This window comes from Magnusiomyces paraingens, assembly GCF_902498895.1.
Source record: "Magnusiomyces paraingens strain CBS 517.90 genome assembly, contig: contig5, whole genome shotgun sequence".
NCBI lineage: Eukaryota > Fungi > Ascomycota > Dipodascomycetes > Dipodascales > Dipodascaceae > Magnusiomyces > Magnusiomyces paraingens.
The window spans coordinates 2,180,501-2,204,250 of NW_022474071.1; the positions used below are offsets into that span (position 1 = coordinate 2,180,501).

Below are 23,750 nucleotides of genomic sequence, written 5' to 3' on the forward strand. Positions count from 1 at the left end.
CTAAATTTCTAATTGTTTGTTATCGACTTCAGCATTTTCATTTTCAACTGCCCAAAAATAAGCTCTAATTACATTTCACGAAAAACTGTTGCAATCCTTGAGCAAAAAAATAAAATCAGGTATTATATATTAAATTACCTATAAACTCGAAATGAGAATTTTTTTAAAAAATACAAATTTGAAAATGATGTAAACAAATTGCTAGATCTTTTTGTTATGATTTTAATCAGTTTTAATTATTCTGAGAATGAAAAAAAAAATTAAAATATTTAGTTCTACTGCTTTTGTTGGTTTATTTTGCTTTTATTCAAGAGTTATAAATTTATATATCATTGGTATCTGCGCTATCCTTCTTGTTCTTACTATCTTTTCGTTTTCATGATAAACTTTTAATATGACTTCAACTCAACATTGCATCTTCTACAGCCCCAAAATAAGTCATGCTGCCAGCTTAAGAGGAAAAGGGAGTTCAAGGCTAAACTTTTTAAACTTATCTCTACTTATACTCATCACCGCTGTATTCTAAGGCCCGTATTGTTTGTTTGTTTGTTTGTTTTTATTCAAGGGTCCAAGGCCCGTATTGTTTGTTTGTTTGTTTTTATTCAAGGGTTATAGAATTATATAACATCAGCATCTGCGCTATCCTTCTTGTCCATACTATATATTTTTTCATTTTAATAATAAACTTTTAATTTTGGCTTCAACATTGCATCTCCAACAGCCCGAAAATAAGTCCTGATGCCAGCTTACGAGGAACAGGGGGTTAAAATAACCAAACCTTCCCAACCTATCTCCACTTGTCTTCATCAACGCTGTAATTGTATTTCTTAATCCCTCCAAGCAGAGATAAAGCTTACAATCTCTTGTAAGCCAGTTAAACTGTTTAAGAGAGTCGACATGTCCATCTCTGGAGATATCCGTTTCAGTCCTTTTCTTTCCTCTTCAAGCAAAGGACACTCAACTAAAATGTGATGAACTGTTTCCAGCTCTCCACATTTGCAGTTGTAACTATCCTTTTCAATTCCAAACTTTTTTAAACCATGCGCCAAAGTTTCCATGGCCTGTGCGAAATTGAGTAATATTACTCAAGATCCTTCGACTATCTTTCTTCATGATCACTCCCGTAACCATTTTGGAAAGATTATCAGTACATTTCGACTCCACTGTGATATTATGATACCACAGATCCTTACTGCTGTTCCAATACATTTCTTGCCATTCTTCCATTGCTTGTTTCTTCAAAATTCCAATCGTCTGATTTTGTTGTTGTTTCAGTGTAAGAGGTTCAACCCTCTTGCATTTTCGTTTTTCATCCTTTTTAATCATATAGTCTCTATCATCTTTTCGCCAACATGTAAAGCGTGGTTAGCTTTGCAATTGGAGATTTCTCAATCAATGTTAACAAATGACCATTAATAGGATTAGTTTTGCTAATATTTAGGTGTAAACGAATAGCTTTTCGTGCCACCATAAATTTTAGCCTAATACTATATGGCATAATACCAACTTCCTTTTGTAGTACCGCAATAGGAGTTGTGCGATAAGCACCAACAATTCTTCTTAAAGCCATATTCTGCATTACTTCCAACTTGTGGATTTCTCCTTTCAAAATTTTGTGATGCCAAATTTCTAAGCCATATTCGACAATTGGTCTCACGCAAGCAATATACAGTGATCTGACTGCAGACCCTCGCATACCTTTTTGCACGCCACCAAGATGCCAAATAGCACCAACAGCTTTTCTTGCTTTATTGATTTTATTCAAAATATGAGATTTAAAATCAAGCAGATTGTTCAAAGTAATTCCAAGCAATTTAACTTCCTTCTGGGGTTCACGAAGTTCTCCATTAGGTAAAAGTAAGTTGCACTTTCTCATCTTTAGGTTTCACATTTTTTGTAAAATGAATAAAACCCAATTTATCACCCAAATCAATTTTGGTCATTCTTGATTTAGCCCAATTACAACATTTTTCCAATATGTTGCTTAAGCTTTTGGTATTTTCTTCAATTTTACCTTCAACGGTAATAGTCACATCATCAATAAAGCCAAAAGGAGTTCCACCCCATTCTTTAATGGCATGATACATTGGTGTGGAATATATCAAAAAAAGTAGTGGTGAAATAGGTGAGCCTTGTGGAATTCCAGTACTAATTTTTTGCACTGATCCTTTTCTTCGGTCCATGAGCATACTAGCTTCTCTTTCACTTACAAATTGGTACGTCCAGTTTATAAGTGCTTTGGGTAGTTTCATATCCTCCATTGTGTCTGCCAATATATTTCTGTTAACATTATCAAAAGCTCCTTGAATATCAATGAGCATAGCTGAAATTTTTTCTTTACTGGTTTCAATTCTTTGGACAAGTTCCAAAACAGCATCAGTAGCACAATAACCTTGTCTTCCCCCATATTGCTCTGGTGGAAGTAAGTGTGTTGTAAGCTTGGTCATTCTTTTTGTATAATTTTTTTCCAGTACTTTAGATGGAATCTTAAGTAAGGAAATTGGTCGGTATGCTCTTGGCTTTGAATAGTCAGGTTTCTTAGGTTTAGGTATAACAACAATAATGCCATGTCTCCAGACTTTTGGGTGGTATCCAAACTTTACACAAGCTTGGAGAAGCTTGAAAAACCTTTCCTTAAAGTCTTTATTTAGCCATGCCATCTTTAAAACTTTGCCAGTAATTCCATCGTCTCCTGGAGCTTTATCATTTGGGTATCAGCCAATGCAGAGTCAACTTCATCAAACTCTAATTTTGGCCATCGAGAATCGCCATCAATTTCAAACTCTCTATCAAGACCATGATCAATTTCAGGTAGAAGTGCCTTCCATATTTCATGTCTTTTTTTCGTCAACAGTAGTAGTGAGAGTTCCATCTTCTTTTCTAATTTGTGGTATAATGGTATCATTGCTTTTTGGATTAATATACTTCAAAATCTTCCAAATGTCATTTCCTTCTAAACTAGACAAATATTTATTCCATTGCTCAGTACTTGCTTCACGCAAACTGTGGTCAAAAATTTTTCTAGCTTTTTTCGCCTCTTCAATTTTTGTCGTTTCAAAGCCAAAGAAGGTTGTCTTTGACGGGCTTCCCTTTTAGCTTCTAGCGCTTTTTCTAACTTCTCCTTAATTCTTGATTCCAATAGCGTTTGGACTTTTTCATCACCTTAACTTCCTTCATCGACTTTGCCATTGCTCTTTTTACAACCTCCTCAAGAACTTTAGCTTGGTCATCAATTTGGTCAGTTGATTTTAGAGTTTTGTTATGCACATTAAAATCTTTAATGGCAGAAGAAAGCTCCTTGTCAAACTTTTCCCAATCTGCATTCTTAATATTCAATCTCTTCACCGAAGTAAAACTTCATCCCTGTTTTTACTCTGAGACATATAGATGTCCCACTCCACAATTGAGTGATCACTTAGTGTATTTTCATCCACTCCACTAAATGAAATTCTATGAAGTAAGTCCACTGAGCCATAAACCAAATCAATATTGGTTCTATTGTTGTATGTTTTTTGATTTCTTGGAGTAATTAACATCATATCATTTTCATGTAGCCACTCAACAACTTCATCTGCTTCCGTATTCGGACCTGCCCTTGACTCCCATTCCTTGTGATGTAAGTTATAATCACCTGCAATGACAATCTTTGAGTATTGTTCCTTGATCTCCCGTTTGAGAAACTCAAAAACCGGTGGCTCAGGGTATTTCTTGGGTGGTTTCGGTTGATTATAGACATTGACAATTGTAATGTCTTTAACCAAAATGGTAACCATATCTCGATTTGTAAACTTTTCAATTTTAGTAGTTAATGCTCGTAAGTCAGAGTTAGACCTAATGTAAGTAATTGCTCTGCATTTATTTTTTTCTTTTCCAGTTTCTGTAAAGATTGGGATCCAATCTTTATGTTTAATGGGCCCATAGTTGTTAAAGTAAGGTTCTTGTAATAACAAGATATCAGGTTCTTTTTTATCTAAGATAGTTTCAGTAATAGATTTCGATTTATGACAATTGAGTTGGAATACTTTATAATTCATTGGATGTAATAGAATTGTTTTCGTTTTCTTCCTCATTGGATTCATCTAGTTCTTCAATATTTGTTTCTTTCATCGGTTCATCTTGTGAGTCGTCAGTGGAAACAGGATGGGCCTCATTATCCTTTTGTCTGATTCATTTTTCAATAATCGTATCTTATTACGCATAGCTTGGAGTTCTTCAGGAGTTTTTTTTTTCCTGCTAATAAAAGGTCTAACTTTAACTTTTGTGTACTGGATAATAAGATTATCAGCACACTTTGCATAGTCTTGGGCATTTCTGAATGAAACCAATGCTGTTTGGGTAAATTGGTTTCTGCTAATGATTTTGGGTTCGGTATTCAAAACAATATGGTAATCATTAAAATTGTAGAGAGTTTCTTTCAAGTCTTCAATCGATGCCGTATTAGGTATTTCCTGAAGTACAGCCTTGTACCAAGAATCTGTGTCAAGCACTGAATAAGTAGGGTCAACTTTGGGGATCCATTCTGCAGCTTTATCAGCAAAATCTTTGTCATTAAGTTGAACATATAAATGCCCTTTGACAGTATAGCCTATTTCCTGAGCCACCGGCTTTTGTGCAACCGCATCAATTTTCTTTCCAATCGCAGGGATATTAACTCTTTTCATGGTATCTGGAATTCTTATGCACACTCTAAAAGTGGGTTTGTCTTCATCAACTTTAGTTTCACGGTGTTGTTTTGAGCCTTCATAATGTCTTTCAACTTTGGAGTTGCTCCATTTGGAGTTTTAGGGGTCAAAGCAAAAGGCAAAGTGTCGACTTTTCTTACCGCACTCTTGATTTCCTTTTTGCGTAGCTAAGTTCTTTGGTAGTTAAATCAGCCTTAGTTGAAATAGTTCCAACTTTGTATTCCATATTATCAACTCTTTTCTCAAGATTGTTGGTCATTTCTTTGAATTCCTTGATTTCAGTGTCGATAATTCTTTTGTTTCTTGCTTTTTCTTGAGACAAATCTTGAAGAGTCATCTTAGCTATTTCATCAGCTTTATGTTTCACTTTATCGCAATGATCCTTATTATCCTTAACTTCCTTTTTAAGTTTTTCAAACATTACATGTTTAACTTCTGTGTGAACCTGATTGTTTCTCAAAACATCAAGTTCTGAGCGAAGAGAATTCACTTGTCCTTCTGAAGCTTTAAGCTTTTCGGTCAAAGCAATGAGTTGTTTAGCTAACTCATTGTTTTTAAGTTCAAGATTTTGAAATTTTATTTCCCAATCTTCAATTGTAATACTCAAGTCTTCTTTAACAATAGACAATTCAACCAGAAATACATCCTTAAGTTTTAAGATGTATTCCCAGGCTTCAGAATTATCACCAAATGGATTTGCATCCGGCATGAGAACATCCATGTCACGTGATGGTGTTGCGTCAATTTCCACATCACCACCATCTGGTGAAGAGTCAAAGGTAGGGTTCAAGGTTGGACCAACATTCACAATAGGGGTTTCAACGGGGGTTTCGTGGTTTGAAGAAGCATTATGCTTATCATTCGATTCAAGCTTTTTGTGGATAGTTTCAATTTTTTTATGGGAGTCTGGTTTTTCATTATTTTTTTGGATTTTTGTCGAGGGTTTGATGTGATGAGCTTCATGAGAATGAGGTCCTCTGGAATGAGAACTTTCTTTCTCCTTCAGTTCAACAGCAATAATTTTTTGCATATCATTAATATTAGTCTGTTCATTATTATTGTCGGTATAATTATTGTCGGCTAAGGCCCGTATTAAAATGGTTGAACAAAACTTGTTTTTACCCAGTTGTTTTGAGAATATCTTTTTTTCTTTTTCTTTAACAAGAAGCGCGGATTTAGCTCAGTTGGGAGAGCGTCAGACTGAAGTCACAACTTTGGTCCAGTATAATCTGAAGGTCCTGTGTTCGATCCACAGAATTCGCAACGAAACTTAACTTTTTGCTTTTTTCTCAACCAAAATTTTTTAAAGGCAATTATTGTAAGCACTTGTAAATCTCCAGTGAATTTATGAATCGCAATTTAATAGTGAAAAGTGAAAAAAAAAAAAGATTTTCTTTCTAAACCTTAAACAAATGTTACCCTGGTTTGATAGAATGTTCCTTGATATATGCGTCTTATTTTACTCTCATAACCACTGACCGTTATCTCATCCTAATTTTAAACTTTTTTAGATTCTCAACCAGAAAAATTATTTTAAAAAAATAAAATTCACTTGATGTTTCTAATCAAAATTTTTTTTTTTTACCAAAGCCCTCTCACAATCACACCCAATAACCAATTAGTTTTTAATATAAATAATAATCATTAATATAATTACATTTAATAACCAGTTGGAATTTTGAACCCTGAATTCCCTTTAGATTTTACTGGCGTGATATAGTAGCCAAGCTAGACTTCACCTTTATTTTCCCTTAAAAACTGTAAAACCAGATTACAAATTGCAAATTCTTATTGACGTTGAATAGACAATTACACTTTGATGGCAATGAATCTTTGATAAACTATTTTCATCGATTGCATAGATCTTGAAGTGAGATACTTTATTGTTTGATTTTATTCAAGAGTTATAGAAATATATAAAATCAAAATCAAGGCTATCATTTTAATTACTATACCTTTGTGACTCACCGTTTTATTGTGTACTTCTTTATTACTGTGTTTTTTAGGGTCTGGGATTCCCCGGAATATGAGCCCTGATTTCAGCTTAAAAGTTATAGGGAGAACCAGTTTGTAGGTCCCAAACCTACCAAACCCATTTCCACTTAAATTCACTAACGCCTGTGTATTTCTTAATCTCCTCTGCCAGAGATATGGCCACCAATAATATGGAGGCTAATTAGACTGAACGGAAGAGCAAATGTGCTTTTATGTTGCACCCACTAGCCCATACTTTTCAGAGCATATGCCAAACTTTTTTGTATTGTTTCAAATTGACCATATGTTTTAATGGACTGAAATCCGGCCTATTTTATTGGAGTTAGAAAATAAAATTATCATTTATTAAACATTTCAAAATTACGTAATCAAACAGATGAGTAAGCTTAAGATGTTAAAGCCGCACAAAAAGTCACGTGGTCTCTTGGCCCAGTTGGTTAAGGCATCGTGCTAATACACAAGCAACTTCCTTGTATACGCGAGGATCGGCGGTTCGATCCCGCCAGAGACCATTCTTTTTTTGTCATAATACTTTGATTATAATAATAATAATTAAATATATAAATTTAACATAAAATTTTGAAAAAATTGCATGACAATAACATATTTTTCAACTACATTCAATCAACTCAAATTCATGTATAGATAAATGGGCATTTTACGTTATCTTCAGATTTCTGCTTAATTGCATAAAAACTTGATTTTTGTTATTTACCTTCCATAGTTTCACAAGAAAACTCTCATAATTATGTTTTGTTTTTTAACTTATGCTCATATTTCTTTAATGCAAAAAAAAAAAAAGGCATTGGTCGGCTTTTTCTTTATCAATGGTTCAGGCGATTTCTAGAAACCTATATAATTGACCAAAATCTCCATCATTTTCCTTTTATTTTTTATTTTTTTATTTTCAGTAAAACAAATAATAAAAAGAACTCAGATTTAAAGTATTAAAAGCAACTAAATAACAAAATGAAGTTTTCAAATTTGTTATACTTTTTCCAGCGATTCAACAAAAACAAGAAGCAAAAAGTAACCACCATTGAGGTTACATACCAACCTTCTTCTGTTCCCTCAAAATCCATTTTGATGAATTCTGAACAATTAAAGCCTAGCACATCCCATGTTCACTTTGATGAAAGTCCTACTTCTTCTGTTTGCCCTCTATTTTCGACACTCACTAAGACGACATCTTATACCTCTGATTCCTCTGGCCAATCTTATGCTCATTCGATTCAAGACCAAGATTGGATTTTGCACCATACTCGGTTTATAAGTGCATCGGGTGTATATCTTGACAATTCTGTTCGTCCTTTGTTGCGTCTTATTGAATCTGGAGATGAGTTTGAGAAGTTTTTGGGATTTGCTCGCCGCGCAGCTATTCGACTTAAAGACACGTCTTGTTATAGTCCTAAACAAACGCGGATTAATGTTTATTACAAGCAGAAGTTTGATGAATACAATGAATTTGTGAGAGCACATTCGTTTAAAATGGCCTCGGGTTCCGAGATTACAGTTGTTTTTGAACTTGTACTTTTGCCACAAGCTGATGTTGATGAAGACAATGAGTACAAAGATGAGCCAAGCGAAAATGGTGACTATAAGGATGAAGATGAGGATGAAGATGAGGATGAAGATGAGAGTGAAGATGGAAATGAGGATGAGGATGAGGATGAGGATGAAAACGAAAAAGAAAATGAAGAAGAAGAAATTGTTTATGAGGAACCATTTGGTGAAGATGATGAGTCAAATATTTCAGATCCCTTGAGTACCCAGACTCAATATTGGACTAGTGAGAACAGTTCTGATGGTGAGACTCAAGTGGGGTATGAATGGCTTTACTCTGATGTTGAAGAAGAAGTTGAAGCAGAAGTAGACTCTATGTGCTCTACATGTGCAAGTCTAAATCTTAATTCAAGTTCCAGTGACGTATCAAGTGATATGTTGAGTGAAGAGGAATCAACACATAGTGTCGAGGAAGAAGACGAATCTACGGATGGAACTCTTCATGCTTCAGAAGCCAATACTAATGAACCAATTTCAAGTTTGTCAAATAAGCAATCTGAAGAAGAAGTTCAGGAACAAGCTACAGAGGCTAACCACTATCGGTTGCCGATAACTCCAGCCGATTTGTTGGGTATAAACATGAATGTTGAAGGACGTCGAAGAGATGAAGCCGAAAAGGAACTCATGTCTGAGGAGTTTTTGGGAGGCCCTGAGCCCAGCTGGGTCACTGAAATTTACCGCTGATTGATGAGAAAAAAAAAATAAACAATAAAAAAAAAAATTAAAATAATGGATGATGATGATATGAAAATATAATGTGTAATGAATAATAATTGAATAAATAATTGAATAAATTTCAGTGGTGTATGCTTAATTAAATGGTGAATGGCACTGCTTTTTTAATGCACGATCGACTCACATATAAAGTAAAGAATTCACACAAAATTCATCATTTTTATTTACATCCCAACAACAACAACCATATCTAGCCATTTCAAATCATTACAAACAAGATACCATTTTTAATGCTGCTTAAAGCCCACCATCAACTCAGTTTCAGTGCCTGTTATGGCCCAGGTTTTGAACTTTAGACTTCCTTTTCATGTCCTACGATTCATTTTACAATTAATTATAGTTTACAGTAACTCCAAAATTCATTTAATTTTTCATTAATTATTACTTTTGCACTTTCTTTTAAAATCTAAATCAAAGCAAATTTTTTTTTTTTTTTCAAAACAAATCTTCATCATCACTATTTTCTTCTTCTACTGCAAGATCCAAAGCTTCTTCTGTCTTTTTCGCAAATTCAGGTTTTGCAAACGCACCAGTCGCTGAAGCAGTAGAAACTCGTTTCTTATCTGTCTTGGAACCAGCATTGAAAAAATCAGTCAGCTTTGGTTGGTTCCCTTCACCAGATGTTGGCGCCAAAGATGCTGTCTTCTTGTTGCTGGTGTTGCTGTTGTTGCTTCCACCAGATTCACTTTGTTTTTGGGCCGCCCGGGAAGATGCAGTACTTGTAAGAATCCGCCGGCTGCGAGTAACAGGTTTTGTAGACGATGAGGAAGAAACAACTTGTAAATCATTTGCTTTTTCATCTTCATCACTGGAGTAAAAATTCTCTTTTGATGACGTTTTGCGAGACTTGGAATCAGAACCAAGCCCAACACCAAGCGTTCGCTGGTAACTAGGCGGCGGTTTGTTATAGTCATCCTGGTCACTTAGGTCCATATCATTGGTATTGGTATTGGTATTTTCCTTATTTTTGTGCGGTGACCCAGCAGATGACGTTGGCATTTTCCCAGATGATACTGGAGTACTACTGCGGCCACCGCTACGATTTCGGCGGGCACGCTTAGACGACGTAAACTCTTGATAGTCTTCATCTTTATCATCATCGCTGCTACTGCTGGTAGTGTCTTCCTCATCTTCATCTCCAGATTCGTATTGGCCTATTAGTATACGCGATTGTTTCCTCTTTCTTGGATTTTTCTTTTGCTCTGCTGTGGTTATCTTGGTAAGCTTTTCTAATTCCTCTTCCAAGGCAATATCTGAAGCATTATCTGTTGTAGAATTTAAAGAATCAACAGCTGCTCGTTTTAACTGCCGCCGCAGCGGACGTGTTGGTACAGTCGCAGTCGCAGTCGCAGTCGCAGTCGCAGTCGCAGTCGCAGTCGCAGTCGCAGTCGCGGTTGTGGTTGCAGTAACTGTGATTTCAGGAGACTCAGATTTATGGTCTTTTGTTTTATTAGCATCCGGCGCAGTTTTCACAGGCGGCCCCATATTGAGTTTCATTTGGCGAACCCCAGAGGACCCAGTAGTGCTTGGTTTCCTTTTCCTTGATCGTGTTCGTGGCTTTGGATCTCTCGGAAGAACTATGATATCGTCATCTTTGTCTGTTGACTTTTTGTCTGGACCTCCTTTTGCATCATCCTCTATATCATCGTATTCGAGCTCGTCGTCATACTCTTCAAACCCACTGTCGTCTTCAATTTCAATGCTATCATTATATAAAAGGGTAGACTTGTCGCGATTGTTGCCCATTGAATCGATAATGGATCGCACGGGGAATTTGACATTACCATAAGCTGTACTTTCTTGTAAAACATTGCGCGCTGTATTGATGTTATCCTTAATATCTTGCTCAATCAGCCTTGTGATGATTTCTGGTGAAAGAATATAGGAAATGTAATTTGGAATACCAAAAACGTTTAGCCACCAGAGATTTGGTGGTGGCGGTAAAACAAACGAGGATTGTGAAGCAGATATAATTGTATCTTGTCGCTTGGCTGGAACGCTGCTGCTATCTATGGATTGATGATCTGGTTGAGTGTCAGACTTATGTTCTATAGTTGATTGATTTGGTGCTGTCTGTGAGGTTTCTGGCTGCTCTTGCTGAGAAACATCAGATTGGGATAAGTTAGGCTGGGATAGTGAAATCTCTTGAGATGAAGAAGAGCCTCCCAGTAACGACGATAAGCTATCCATTTTCAGGTTCTGAGCACCGTTAAATGATTGTTGTAACTCTGTTTTCTTCTGCATTTCGTAAATCTTTTTAATTTCTTCAGCAGATCTAAGCTTACGCCGGCGATGCATTGTAGCAATATCTGTGAGCTGGTCAAAACATGACTCTGAGACCATTTTGATAATGAGATCCTTGGTAGCCGGTCCATAATACCCAGCGTCTGAACGTAGCCGTAGTGCCAGAATCTCCTTTACTGACAACGCTGTTCCGTTTCTATACTCTCGAGCCAATTCCCAATCAGACATGCGCTCGACGCCTTGAACGATTTGGCGAATGGTATTTTTTTCTTCTGCAACCTGTTCCGAGTCTGTGGACAGATCTTGGCGTGCGGACTTGATTTGGGCAACCTCGAATCCATTAGCAACAATGCGTTTTTCCACCAGCTTGTGCCGCAAAAACGCATTCAACGACGACTGCACGATTTCCTGGTTGTACGAAAAAACATCGCCTTTAATGATGCGCATGACTTCCTCGAGGATTGAGAGGATGCGTGTACGAATTTTGGGGAAATCTAGGGTATCGGGGTATTTTTTCTTACGGCCTTCTGCAATGATCCTCCGTTGTTCTTTCACATAATAGTCGTATCCGCGACCTGCTACCAGACTGTCATCCATGGCCATGCTGTCTTCATCATCATCGATAAAACTATCCGAATCATCTGTCATGTTGCCTCCCTCTGCAATCCGCAAGGCCTTGTCGTAGATGGCTCTGGACTCTTCCGACATGTCAATGTTTTTGATAAGATCGTTCAATTCCCTTCCGTTTATGACTTGTGAGAGGCCTTGAAGTGCGTCCACTTGTGGTTTTTTCTTTTCTTTAGGTGGTGGGTTTTTTGCATTTGGAGATTTTGAATTGGTTTCGTTATTCGGAATTGGTGAAGAAGATTTTGAGTTGGAACTAGAAGTTTTTTTTGCTTTTTGGCCTTTAAAGAAGTTTCCGAACGAGCTAGTTGTTCGAGCAGCAGGTGTAAAAAAAGATTCCTTTGACTTGCCATCCTTTTGATTTTCTAATTGCTTTTCCATTTGCTTCTGTCGTTCCATGCTGCGTTTTTTTTGTTCTTCTTTCTTTTTCTTTTGCCGCTCTATTTGTTGCTGTTTTTCCTTTAAATCTTCTTCATCGTCATCGTCATCGTCGTCATTAAAATCATCTTTTGATATACTTTTAATGTCGTTTAACGCTTTTAAAAAGGGTCGTGAAAGCGGTGGCGGCGATGAATCCCATACTGTAGACTTAGTTCCTGTTATATGTGTGATTGTCATCTTAGTTGGACTGCTGGTCCTACTAGTTGTTGGCGATGATGCTATTAATTTGCGATTCAACGAAGTATTTGTAGAAAACATTTTGCGTTCCGATCTAGGAGAATGATGGATACTTTTGATCTCCAAGTCGTCCTTATTTTGTAGCAGCGGTCCACCAAAGAGGTCTTCTTCTATTTCAAATTCGAGATCGGTATCTATCATGTGTGGATCGTTAGACCGCTTGGAAAACACCTTGGAGATGATGTCTTTTGTTTCTTTAATATCATTGTTTTCCAGCTCTCTTAATCTCCTTTTCTGAGAGTCAGCCAACACAGGGTTGCGATATGGAGAGCCTAAGGGACCTGTAGGTTTGTTTTTCTTGCCATAAGTTTTTACAGGTCTATCAGAGAGCCCACTGAAGGCAGATGAATGAGGCACTGTGGGTTTTTGATTGCCATTTCTATTGGTCCTCAGGCTGTTTTTGGGTTTAGGACCTTGAAACGGCATGATGATTTGATAAATGTAGAGGGGGGAAAAAGACGGTTCTGGAGGCTTTTATTTGGGGTATATAGATAGCACAGAAAGTCCAAAATATGATAGAAAATGGTTAAGAAATTGTTTGTTTATAATTTTTTAAAAGAAGGTTTAGGTGGTGGTGTTTATTTCCCAAAATGTAACAGATGCTAATTACTTTAATGTGTTTGTTTACAAAATTCATGCTCACAAAATCATCAACCCCCACGAATAAATATTGTCGGATAATGGATATCTCAAAATTCTTTCCTCTTTTTTTTTTTTTTTTTTTTTATTATTATTAATTATATATATTTTCATTACTATTCATTTATTTCTGAAAAGACCAGTTCTCCTCCGGAATACGACCACGGAGAACGGGGACTTCGGTGCCCGGTACATAAACATCCTCAAAGAGAATCTTAGGCTCAGCAGCAGGTGGAGGAGATGCCTCAGCGGCAGCAGCTTCCTTCTCAACAAAAGCACGGGTTTCCTTGTCAATCTTCTTGAGTTCTTCCTCAGTGATGATACCCTCGTTGATAAGGCGGTGCTTGAGACCCGCAATGGGATCGCTTTCGGAACGCATGTGCTGGATCTCCTCACGGGTACGGTAAGTGGTACCGGGATCAGACATAGAGTGACCACCATATCTATAAGTCTCAAACTCAAGAACGATGGGACCCTTGCCAGCACTAGTCCAGGCCTTGGCGTACTTGGTGGCCTGGTAGACGGCGATGACATCCATACCGTTGACCTTTAGACCGGGGATGTATTGACCACGCTCGTAAAACTTGGTGAGGGCAGAGGCACGCGAGGCAGCCGTACCCATACCATACTTGTTGTTTTCGCAAGCGTAAATGCAAGGAATGTTCCAAAGCTTGGCCATGTTGAAAGATTCAAAGATCTGACCTTGGTTGGAAGCACCATCACCGTAAAGAGTCACGGTAGCAGCATCCTGACCAAGGTACTTGTGAGCAAAGGCAAGACCAGTGCCCAGGGGGACTTGAGCACCGACAATACCGTTACCACCATAAAAGTGGTGAGCATACATGTGCATGGAGCCACCTTTACCGAAGGAAACACCTTCACGGCGACCAAGCAGTTCGGCCAAAACAGCCTTGACGGTGGCACCACGGAGGTATGTGAAACCGTGGCAGCGGTAGGAGGTGATTACGGAGTCCTTCTTGGTGATAGCATGTTCAATGCCAACAGCAACGGCTTCCTGACCAATTGAAAGATGGCTATGATGTTGGTTAGAATGAAATAGGAGATTCACAGCTAGGGTTGTGCGTAAAATACATACCAGCTAGATTACGAAGAGCAAAAAAAAAAAATAAAAAAAACGTGGCCCGCATAGATTTCAACGGACGCGAGCAATTAAAGCAGCAATGGTTAGTGATTGAAAATAGAGACTTTGAATAAGATTTGAAAAGGAATTGAACATACAAACCACGGATCTTCTTGGCTTTGTAGAGGGCATCAGAGGCCATTTCCAAACGTCTTTAAAGCAAGTTAGTAAGATTGTAAATAGAAAAAAAAAAAAAAATTGCGCAACAACATACCTAACAGTGACCATATCTTTGTACATCTTGAGGAGCTCCTCAGTAGTTAGCTTAACATTAAGTTCAGGAGCTTCTAAGTTGTAGGTTGCATAAGTTTTTTCAGGAAGCTCAATTGTGTGGATGTCCTATATATACAACTGGTTAGCCATTGATAACAAAAAAAGAAAAAAATTTTTTTGAGCTTTTGAATAACGAGAGACTCTGAGTCTTCTTCTTGTTCTTCTTCTTGTTATTCAAAGCGGACAGGTTCAATTCACTTTGACGAGTCAATTGAACTTACAGTAGATGAAGCTTCAGGAGCAGTAGCCATTGTGCGGAACTTGGGGAGCCCCGCAGGAGGGGCCAAACGGACAGCTCTCAGCAGGTGAGAAGAGGAGGAGCGAAGCATTTGGGATAGAAAAGTCACAGGAGAAGATAAAAAAGAACTCAAGGGCTTTAAGATGAGATTGCAGAGAGGTGATAGAAAGGAGGCCTTTTGGAGATTCGCAAGGTCTTTTAAAGAAGGTTTAGGAATTGTTAAAAGTGATGTAGATGGTAAGTAGGAAGAAGAAAAAAAAAAAAAAAAAAAAAAAAGAAGAAGATAGAAAGCTGGCGGTGGTGGTGGTGGTGGTGGTAAGAGGTTTTTTTTTTTTTTTTCTAAGGTGATATGTGTAGGTGATGGTAGTGGTGGTGGGGAAAGCGAGAAACAGCTGTTGGCTACAGTTAGATAAGCCATTTTGTATGTGTGTGTGTGTGTTTGACGGCTACAACGGAGGCTGCTCTCCCCCTTCCACAAACTGGAGTGCTGCTAGAGAGAGAAGAGGGGTAAGTCACGTGTAAACGGCCAGTGGAAGCCTCTCTGCCGGTACGGCTGATTGGATTCGGGCCTTCCATAGCCGGTAGTCACGTGGAAGGGTTATTTATGTAAATATAGAATTAAACAATGTGCAATAAAAAAAATAAATAAAAAATAAATAAAAAATAAATAAAAAAACCTCCCCCGTAGAAAATCCATCGGGACCCTGGACAGATTGGACTTTATATGAGAATTGGAAAAGAATTGGAAAAGAATTGGAAAAGAATTGGAAAAGAATTGGAAAAGAATTGGAAAAGAATTGGAAAAGAATTGGAAAAGAACTACTTTTGTAAAACTTGAAATATATATATATATTTATTTATTTATAGATGTTTTTATCAATTAAAGCCAATTCAGTTGATAAATAATGATAACGAAAGTCATGATATATAATAAAACGACATTTCCAAGTTTTACTTTGCAAATTGTTGAACCCAATCTCGAGATAATATCAATTTAACAAAGTAATTAAGATAATTGATGTAAACGTAGTTACTTTAATTACTTTTAAAAGAAACATCCCCAATGTCAAAAAATTATTTGATTACATAACAATCCTTCCTCTCTCATAATTATAATATAATGTCCAACTGTCACCTAGAAGATTAGATAACGGGCTGTTAGCGTGCTGTTAAAAAAAAAAAAAAGCCAAATTTTTATACGATACCGCCACAGAAATAACAATCCATACTTATACCATAAATCATTCATTCAACACAAAAAAAAAAAAAAATGATTGAACTTTTCGCAAACTTACCTCCAGAAGTTTTGCAGTGCATTGCCACCTTTCTTACAGCTGAAGAAATTCGCCAACTTCGATCAACTTGTACAAAAGTCCGGTTTGCTCTGGACCTAATATACTGGCGTAACTGCGTCGTCCGCTTACCAGTAATCACCAACAAGAGCGAAACATCATTATTAGAATCACCTCTATTAGAATCACCTTTATTAGAGTCACCTCTATTGGAATCCCGTCAACTTGTTTACTTAAAAACTCCATCCTACAACAATTATTTTTGGCCTGTAGTTCCATGGAGAGTTTTCCAGAATCCAGAAAAATATTCCTGGTTCTTACAAGATCGTGTACTGAAACTGGAACTGGAAAATGGTAAAGCTCCTTTCCCAAGTCAAGCTGTTTTGGAGAAATACCCTCACTTTGTTTCACTATGCTATTCGGAATACATGCATTCTTTAAATAATTCTCCCATTGGAACCCCGGAGTTTTTCGAGTTTAATGAGTTTTTTTCTTCAAAATATCCCAATTACCCCGGTGTTATCAAGATTAATGAAAATTATTTAAACCCTACCGATATCTGCCCGGCCATGTCAACCACTCTTAAATGTTTGGCTATTGGGTTTCATAGAAGAGATGATGACGATCTTTTAGATGCTTTATCAACTCTTGAATTTAAAAATTTAGAAACCCTTGTTATATTTAGTCTTGATAAGCGAGAAGCTGCTGCTGACTTGTTAATCAAATGTGCCAAATCACCTAAACTTAAAGAGTTATCTTTCACTATTCACATTATTATAGCACGAATCTCAAGAAAATGGAAACTTTATGTTTCTAGAAGTGTCTTAACTGTCTTAAGAAATATCCCCCCAAATCTTAAAAAATGTCAGTTATATATTCAAGCACTTGAATGTCAACCAGAATTTCTTCCACACATTCAAGAAGAACTATCAGGAGGCTTATATTGTCCACTAAATGAAAGTAAACCAGAAACTTTCCCTCAAGTAACCGAATTGACATATGCTCAAAACTACTCAAAGGACTGGCATATGTCTGGATTAGAGGCTTTTAATACCTGGGGGAGCTTCCCCAATGCATTTACAAATTTAAAGCTTGATATGTCAATTTTAAGAGACAATTACCTGAACCCTGAAGCTTCCTTTTTGCAACACATTAACATCCTTACCTTGAATCATACACTGAATGAAAAATTTTTGACAGAAAAATTCTTATTTCCAAAATTTTCAAACCTTACCAGAGTCAGTTACATTCGATCATACGATGTAACTTTTAGATACGAAATGCTAAAAGATCCTGAATTGCTAAAACTTTGTAACTTACTCAATGATTATTTACATCACCTATGCCAACTCAACCCTAACGAATATTCAACAACTCATGAAAGTTTACTTAAACTTGCACAAAAACATGGACTTAATGACCAGTTATATGATCAATTCTTTGAAGCCTTATTTAACTTCTTTGTTGATCCTACTCAATTTAATCCCTTTTGGAAGTCTGCCCAATCATTAACAGAAAATACAGAATTTGTACAGGTCTTACAAGATATGATTACCACTGAAATCACCTTTAAATGGCTTGCAGAAGCCAACAGCATTGAATATTTAAATTTCGAAACTTCAGAGGGGCTTTATCCATCTCCTTATTTTTATAATCTAACAAGAAATCATCCTTCGTTGAAACAAATTCAATTTCAATGCAATATTTTGAGTTATAAAATTGAAATCTCAAGTTTGAATTCATTGTTTAAAATATTTAACAAACTCCCAGATAACAAAGTCATTTTGACACAAGATTTTGAAAAATACTTGTACCAATTGATACCAAATGTTCCACACAAATTCATTTCTAACTTTCAACTTGCTTCAAAGTTTGGTGGTTTCACTGTAGAAAATGTCACAATATTACTTGATGTCATTATTGATGTAGGGAAAAAACGAAACTTTAGCAATACTCCTTACCAGAAATGTTACTCACCAGATGCTCCCTTTACCGAAGCAACTCAGGTGTTGAAAGAGTGCCAGGAATTAAATTTTGACGATTTTTCAATAAATGACTCCGAGTTTGACGGATGGGTTTGATTTAATCGTTGTATTTTTTTTTTTTTTTAGAAAACAATTATAATAACTGTTTTGGCTAGGATTTTATAGTATTAAGTTCAATTCAATTCAATTCAATTCAATTCAATTCAATTCAATTCGATTCATTTTATTTAATTTTATTTGGAAGTCATGTTCTAAAAAGAAAAGATAAAATGAAAAAAAAAGATTGCTCTTATCCAATGGCTTTTACAATTTAAATAGACTATAAATATGGGAGTTGAAAACAGTATTTAATCATTTTTTTTAAAAAAAAATTATTTAAATTGCTTTTCTTCATGTATACAAGATATCAATCAACTTCCATATTAAAACTAACTAAAAGCAAATAATTATTTATTTTTTTTTGTCGTTATATATTACCAATTTATTTTAAACCCATATTTTTTTTTAAACTATCAATCAAGTCCAGCTCTCTATTTAGTCAACTTCTTCAACTGTGGGACCGCTGCTACCACCAGTAGAAGCTCCACCAGAAGCTCCGGCAGAAGCTCCAGCACCAGGGAAGCCACCTGGAACTCCTCCACCAGGAGCACCACCGCCCTGGTAGAAGGCAGTCATGATGGGGTTAGAAACACTCTCGAGCTCCTTCTGTTTATCAGAAAACTCTTCGGTGGTAGCAGTCTGATTGCTGTCAATCCACTCGATAACCTCGTTAATCTCTTTCTCAAGCTTCTCAAAGTCAGTATCAGAAACCTTCTCTTTGAACTTCTGTTCAGAAATGGTATTCTTCAAAGAATAAGCATAAGATTCAAGACCGTTCTTGGCAGCAATGCGAGCAGCCTCTTTGTCATCCTCATCCTTGTACTTTTCGGCTTCAGAAACCATACGCTCAATGTCTTCCTTAGACAAACGACCCTTGTCATTGGTAATTGTAATCTTGCTGCTCTTACCAGTGCCCTTCTCAACTGCAGAAACATTCAAGATACCATTAGCATCAATGTCAAAGGTAACTTCAATTTGGGGGACACCACGAGGAGCAGGAGGAATACCAGAAAGTTCAAACTTACCAAGAAGGTTATTATCCTTAGTCTTGGCACGCTCACCTTCGTAGACCTGAATCAAAACACCAGGCTGGTTGTCAGCATACGTAGAAAAGGTTTCGGACTTCTTGGTGGGAATGGTGGAATTGCGGGGGATCAACTTGGTCATGACACCGCCAGCAGTCTCAATACCAAGGGAGAGGGGGGCGACGTCAAGAAGCAAGAGATCCTGTGTCTTGGATGAAGAAGTGTCACCAGAAAGAATAGCAGCCTGAACAGCAGCACCATAAGCGACAGCTTCATCAGGGTTAATTGACTTGGAAGGCTCCTTGCCATTGAAGAAGTCAGAAACAAGCTTCTGGACCTTGGGGATACGGGTGGAACCACCAACAAGGACAATATCGTGAACCTGACTCTTGTCAATCTTGGAGTCTCTCAAAACCTTTTCCACAGGATCAATGGTAGATCTGAATAGATCCTGACAGAGTTCCTCAAATCTGGCACGGGTAATTGAAGTGTAAAAGTCAATGCCTTCATAAAGAGAGTCAATCTCAATAGTAGTCTGGGCAGAAGAAGAAAGAGTTCTCTTGGCTCTCTCACAAGCAGTTCTCAGACGTCTGAGGGCACGCTGGTTTGTAGAAAGATCCTTTTTGTTTTTGCGCTTGAACTCAGCAATGAAGTGATTGACAAGTCTGTTATCAAAGTCCTCACCACCCAAGTGGGTGTCACCAGCAGTGGCCTTGACTTCGAAAATGCCACCTTCAATGGTAAGAAGGGAAACATCAAAAGTACCACCACCAAGATCGAAAATCAAAACGTTACGTTCGTCAGTGTGACCCTTGTCGAGACCGTAAGCAATAGCAGCAGCTGTAGGTTCGTTAATGATACGAAGAACATTGATACCAGCAATGAGACCAGCATCCTTGGTGGCCTGTCTTTGGGAGTCATTAAAGTAAGCAGGGACAGTAATGACTGCATCTGAGACCTTAGTTCCAAGATAACTCTCAGCAGTCTCTTTCATCTTGGTCAAGACCATGGAAGATATTTCTTCAGGTTGGAAAACCTTGGTCTCACCCTTAAACTGAACTTCAATGGCAGGCTTTCCAGCCTTGTCAATGACCTTGAAAGGGAAGTGCTTAATATCAGTCTGTACTTCAGGGTCAGTGAATTTGCGACCAATAAGTCGCTTAGCGTCGAAAACGGTATTTTCAGGGTTCATTGCTGCTTGGTTCTTAGCAGCATCACCAATCAAACGTTCAGTGTCGGTAAAGGCGACAAACGAGGGAGTGGTTCTGTTACCCTGGTCATTGGCAATGATTTCAACACGGTCATTGGTGAAATGGGCAACACAAGAATATGTTGTACCAAGATCAATTCCAATAGCTTTGCTCATATTGTATGTTTTTTTTTTTTTTTTTTGTAAAGTTTTAAAGAATAGAAAAAAAAGTTTAGTAGTTGTGTTAGAGAAGAAATGAGAGAGAGAATTGCAACTTGGGGAAACCAGTTCGTTTATATAGTTGCGGCTATTGCTAGACCTTTAAGAAATAAGGCCAGATTTTTTTTGCCCACTCAATAGAACTTTCTATTCGTTCGAGAGAATTCCATAGGCCACAATCATCGAAATACCTTTGATTTCTATCAGCAACAAAGCTTAATGTCTCAAACTTTCCCGATGTTTCCAGAGTGTTACCCTCTTTTTGTATTTCCTAAAATGGCTATGGAAACGTGGGGTAGTGGATTTTTCTGGGTTAGTCCGCAAACAAAACAACGTGATTATTGAATATATATAGTATCTCAATAACGAAAAAAGAATAGAACAAAGCAACATTCTAAAAGCTTGGTTAATTCAAACAACAGCGACAAAAAAAAAATCGCGCAGTTTTCAACTATGCTGGATTTAAATCGATGAATACAAAATTATGAATTCATAGTAAAAAAAAACTAATGTCAATCAATAAAAAGATTAAGACTTGGGCTCAACCGGGAATTGAACCCGGGACCTCTCGCAAATTGCTTAGAGAACCCTAAGCGAGAATTATACCACTAAACCATCGAGCCATGTAATTGTTATTACAATGTCCAATAAAACATATTTTCTGATGTTGAAGCTTCAAAATGAACACTATTTTTACCAAAAAAAAGTTTTATATTTTGAAAAAAAGGTATTTAAAAAATATTTAAAGAGTAATTAGGTTAATTAGGTTAATTATTCAGTCTCCATAAACGTTTATGGCAATTTTTGTACTTTTTCTAATCCCCAGTATTGAAAAGGAGAGCTATAACTGTAGGCGCTGGTGCAAAGAGCTTAAATTGAGTGCTCTTTTTCGGGAAGAGTAAAGGAAAGAATTGAAATGGAATACCGATTCTCTCAAAAAGTTTAAGTGACTTTTAATAATTTGCATATTTGATTAAAGCGTTGATGAAGACAAGAAGAAATAAGTTAGGTAGATTTGCTATTTGACGTTTAAAAATGGAAAGTAAGATATTATGTGCAAAAACTGATAAAATTGAGGCTGATATTATACCTTTCTTTTCCCTAAAAAAAAATGAACAGTGTTTTCTTTAAAAAATCAATTTTCATTTTTTTGTTTTTTTGTAGTTTTGGTATAATTGAAAAAACAATTTTTAGTATTATAAAAATAAATAAAAAAATTACAATTTGGAAACTTCCCATACATATATGTGGTCACTGTTGAAGAGTTTGAAAGAAAAAAGATTTATTTATTTAGTACCTTATTTTTTTCATTAATGATTAATCTTTAAAAATTCAGAAGTATTTAATCTTAATTTATTGTAATAAATCAACTCTTTCAATATGGATTGTAGTTTGTTCAAGTTTCTTGAATTTTAAGAACAACCCACCGGAATATTGCAATTAATTGCACTTTTAAAGGCACGCTTACCAATAATTTGTAACCTGATATCGTGGGAATATCTACATTTTGAAGCAACTTCATGAATAGGCTGCAGGTTATAAATACTAATTAGTAATTAAAATACTGATTGTTTTCAATTGTAAGCGAGGATTAATACTAATAATATTTTTTTCTCCTAAAATACACCTATTAAAAAAATTACTATTAAGGTATTCAAATCAAGAAGAAAATATGCTCAATAATCTTGGTTTTAATATTGGAAGTTTTGTCCACTGTGAAATTTTAAAAAATCAGGTAAGAAAATTAACTGTCAAATAGGATTCTATTATTATTTTTTTTTGTTTTTTTGTTTTTAACAAAATTGCCATATTGGAAGTTGATTTTATTTGCATGAAGTTCAAAGCCAATTTTAAGGATTTACAATAAACAAAATCAATGATAAACGTATCACAATAATTTAGGCTGCGTAGTTTGAAGAAGAAAAAATAAAAAAAATCATGACCTACCAAAATCCTCTGTGTATCATGTACCTTGTATCTATTTGGGTAGGTGATGATGACAAAATTGCCATTATTAATTTATTCATAATCGTCAAAATCGTTTACCCTGGTGTGTATATCATTCCTAATTGAGTAAATTAGCTCAATAGATCCACGGAGTATATATCAGTAGCTATTTTTCCATTTTTTTTTATTACCCAAATATTTTTTTAAATTTTCCAAGTTTACTACCAAAATTTCCCCAAATTTATAAAAAAAATTTTTTTTTATTTTTTTTTTATTTTCAAAATGGATATGGATGGTATGAGCATGTCCACCACTTCGACGGGTTGTGACCCTGTCAACTTTTGGAATTGGGTAACTGTCGGATCTTGTCTCTTGGCAAGTTCATGGAATGTCAACACCAAGGGCCAGTTTGCAGGCACATGTATCGGTGTGTTTTGTTTTGTACTGATTATAGAGTTTTTGGACCGCATCAAGCGCGAGTATGACCGGTACCTCTATCGACAATGGCATTGGACTACTGCAGGCGGTAAGACCGAGGAATTTCTGCCATCGATGGAGCTGGTTCTACCGAATCCTATTTTTTCCTTTTCCCACTCACCAGCTTTTGTCTACTACCGCCCGTCGATTTTTGCGCAGGTCGTTCGAACGGGGCTTTACTTAGTCCAGTATATTGGAATTTATATTGTGATGCTGATAGCCATGTCATATAACGGCTATGTCATCATAATGATCTTTTCAGGCGGGCTAGTCGGCTACTTTTTATTCAGCGCAGATGTATTTAAGCCAGCCGTTTGTGAGATTGGCACCGAAAGTGGTAGTCCTTTGATTGGCGGTTTTATATTTTGAAAGTAAAAAAAAAAAGAAAGAAAAAAAAAAAAAACTTTCAGAAGCTTTTCACATCTTCACCTCCTTATTGTTGAACCGTTAAACAATAACCATGTCCATATGCTGATCGGGTCCTTGTCCCTAATAGCGGGGTTCTGCTGTTCGGTTTTTTTTTTTTTTTTTCTCTATTATATACATAGGTCTACCCACTTCCTTAATTTAGTGTTCTAAAAATTTCTCCAGCCCTTAATTTAATTTCATGCTATACTTTAAGTATAATCTATCCATTAACTATTATTTGTCTTTCTTCCATCATCTCTTTTTCATTTCACTGAAATAATTCTCCCTGCTACTTCC

At 36.5% G+C, this 23,750-nt stretch overlaps 8 protein-coding genes across 8 annotated transcripts; 3 read left to right on the forward strand and 5 right to left on the reverse strand.

The window, feature by feature from the left end:
* Positions 1–1,336: 1,336 nt before the first annotated feature.
* Positions 1,337–2,447, reverse strand: SAPINGB_P006330 (uncharacterized protein; the record flags this gene model as incomplete). The annotated part of the gene is made up of 2 exons (XM_032001041.1): positions 1,337–1,876; positions 2,211–2,447. The coding sequence occupies 2 exons, from the start codon at positions 2,445–2,447 to the stop codon at positions 1,337–1,339; spliced, it is 777 nt and encodes a 258-aa protein (XP_031856932.1).
* An 894-nt stretch (positions 2,448–3,341) lies between these two features.
* Positions 3,342–5,712, reverse strand: SAPINGB_P006331 (uncharacterized protein; the record flags this gene model as incomplete). Its single annotated transcript, XM_032001042.1, has 3 exons — positions 3,342–3,970; positions 4,196–4,749; positions 4,823–5,712. 3 exons carry the CDS (start codon positions 5,710–5,712, stop codon positions 3,342–3,344), a joined length of 2,073 nt encoding a protein of 690 aa, XP_031856933.1.
* Positions 5,713–7,646: 1,934 nt separating this feature from the next.
* On the forward strand, positions 7,647–8,924 carry SAPINGB_P006332 (uncharacterized protein; the record flags this gene model as incomplete). Its single annotated transcript, XM_032001043.1, has 1 exon — positions 7,647–8,924. One exon carries the CDS (start codon positions 7,647–7,649, stop codon positions 8,922–8,924), a length of 1,278 nt encoding a protein of 425 aa, XP_031856934.1.
* Positions 8,925–9,410: 486 nt separating this feature from the next.
* On the reverse strand, positions 9,411–12,947 carry SAPINGB_P006333 (uncharacterized protein; the record flags this gene model as incomplete). The annotated part of the gene is made up of 1 exon (XM_032001044.1): positions 9,411–12,947. One exon carries the CDS (start codon positions 12,945–12,947, stop codon positions 9,411–9,413), a length of 3,537 nt encoding a protein of 1,178 aa, XP_031856935.1.
* A 337-nt stretch (positions 12,948–13,284) lies between these two features.
* On the reverse strand, positions 13,285–14,903 carry SAPINGB_P006334 (uncharacterized protein; the record flags this gene model as incomplete). The annotated part of the gene is made up of 4 exons (XM_032001045.1): positions 13,285–14,194; positions 14,400–14,453; positions 14,516–14,640; positions 14,796–14,903. The coding sequence occupies 4 exons, from the start codon at positions 14,901–14,903 to the stop codon at positions 13,285–13,287; spliced, it is 1,197 nt and encodes a 398-aa protein (XP_031856936.1).
* A 1,179-nt stretch (positions 14,904–16,082) lies between these two features.
* SAPINGB_P006335 (uncharacterized protein) lies at positions 16,083–18,185 on the forward strand (the record flags this gene model as incomplete). The annotated part of the gene is made up of 1 exon (XM_032001046.1): positions 16,083–18,185. The coding sequence occupies one exon, from the start codon at positions 16,083–16,085 to the stop codon at positions 18,183–18,185; it is 2,103 nt and encodes a 700-aa protein (XP_031856937.1).
* A 438-nt stretch (positions 18,186–18,623) lies between these two features.
* Positions 18,624–20,579, reverse strand: SAPINGB_P006336 (uncharacterized protein; the record flags this gene model as incomplete). Its single annotated transcript, XM_032001047.1, has 1 exon — positions 18,624–20,579. The coding sequence occupies one exon, from the start codon at positions 20,577–20,579 to the stop codon at positions 18,624–18,626; it is 1,956 nt and encodes a 651-aa protein (XP_031856938.1).
* Positions 20,580–22,850: 2,271 nt separating this feature from the next.
* SAPINGB_P006337 (uncharacterized protein) lies at positions 22,851–23,414 on the forward strand (the record flags this gene model as incomplete). The annotated part of the gene is made up of 1 exon (XM_032001048.1): positions 22,851–23,414. The coding sequence occupies one exon, from the start codon at positions 22,851–22,853 to the stop codon at positions 23,412–23,414; it is 564 nt and encodes a 187-aa protein (XP_031856939.1).
* Positions 23,415–23,750: the final 336 nt, after the last annotated feature.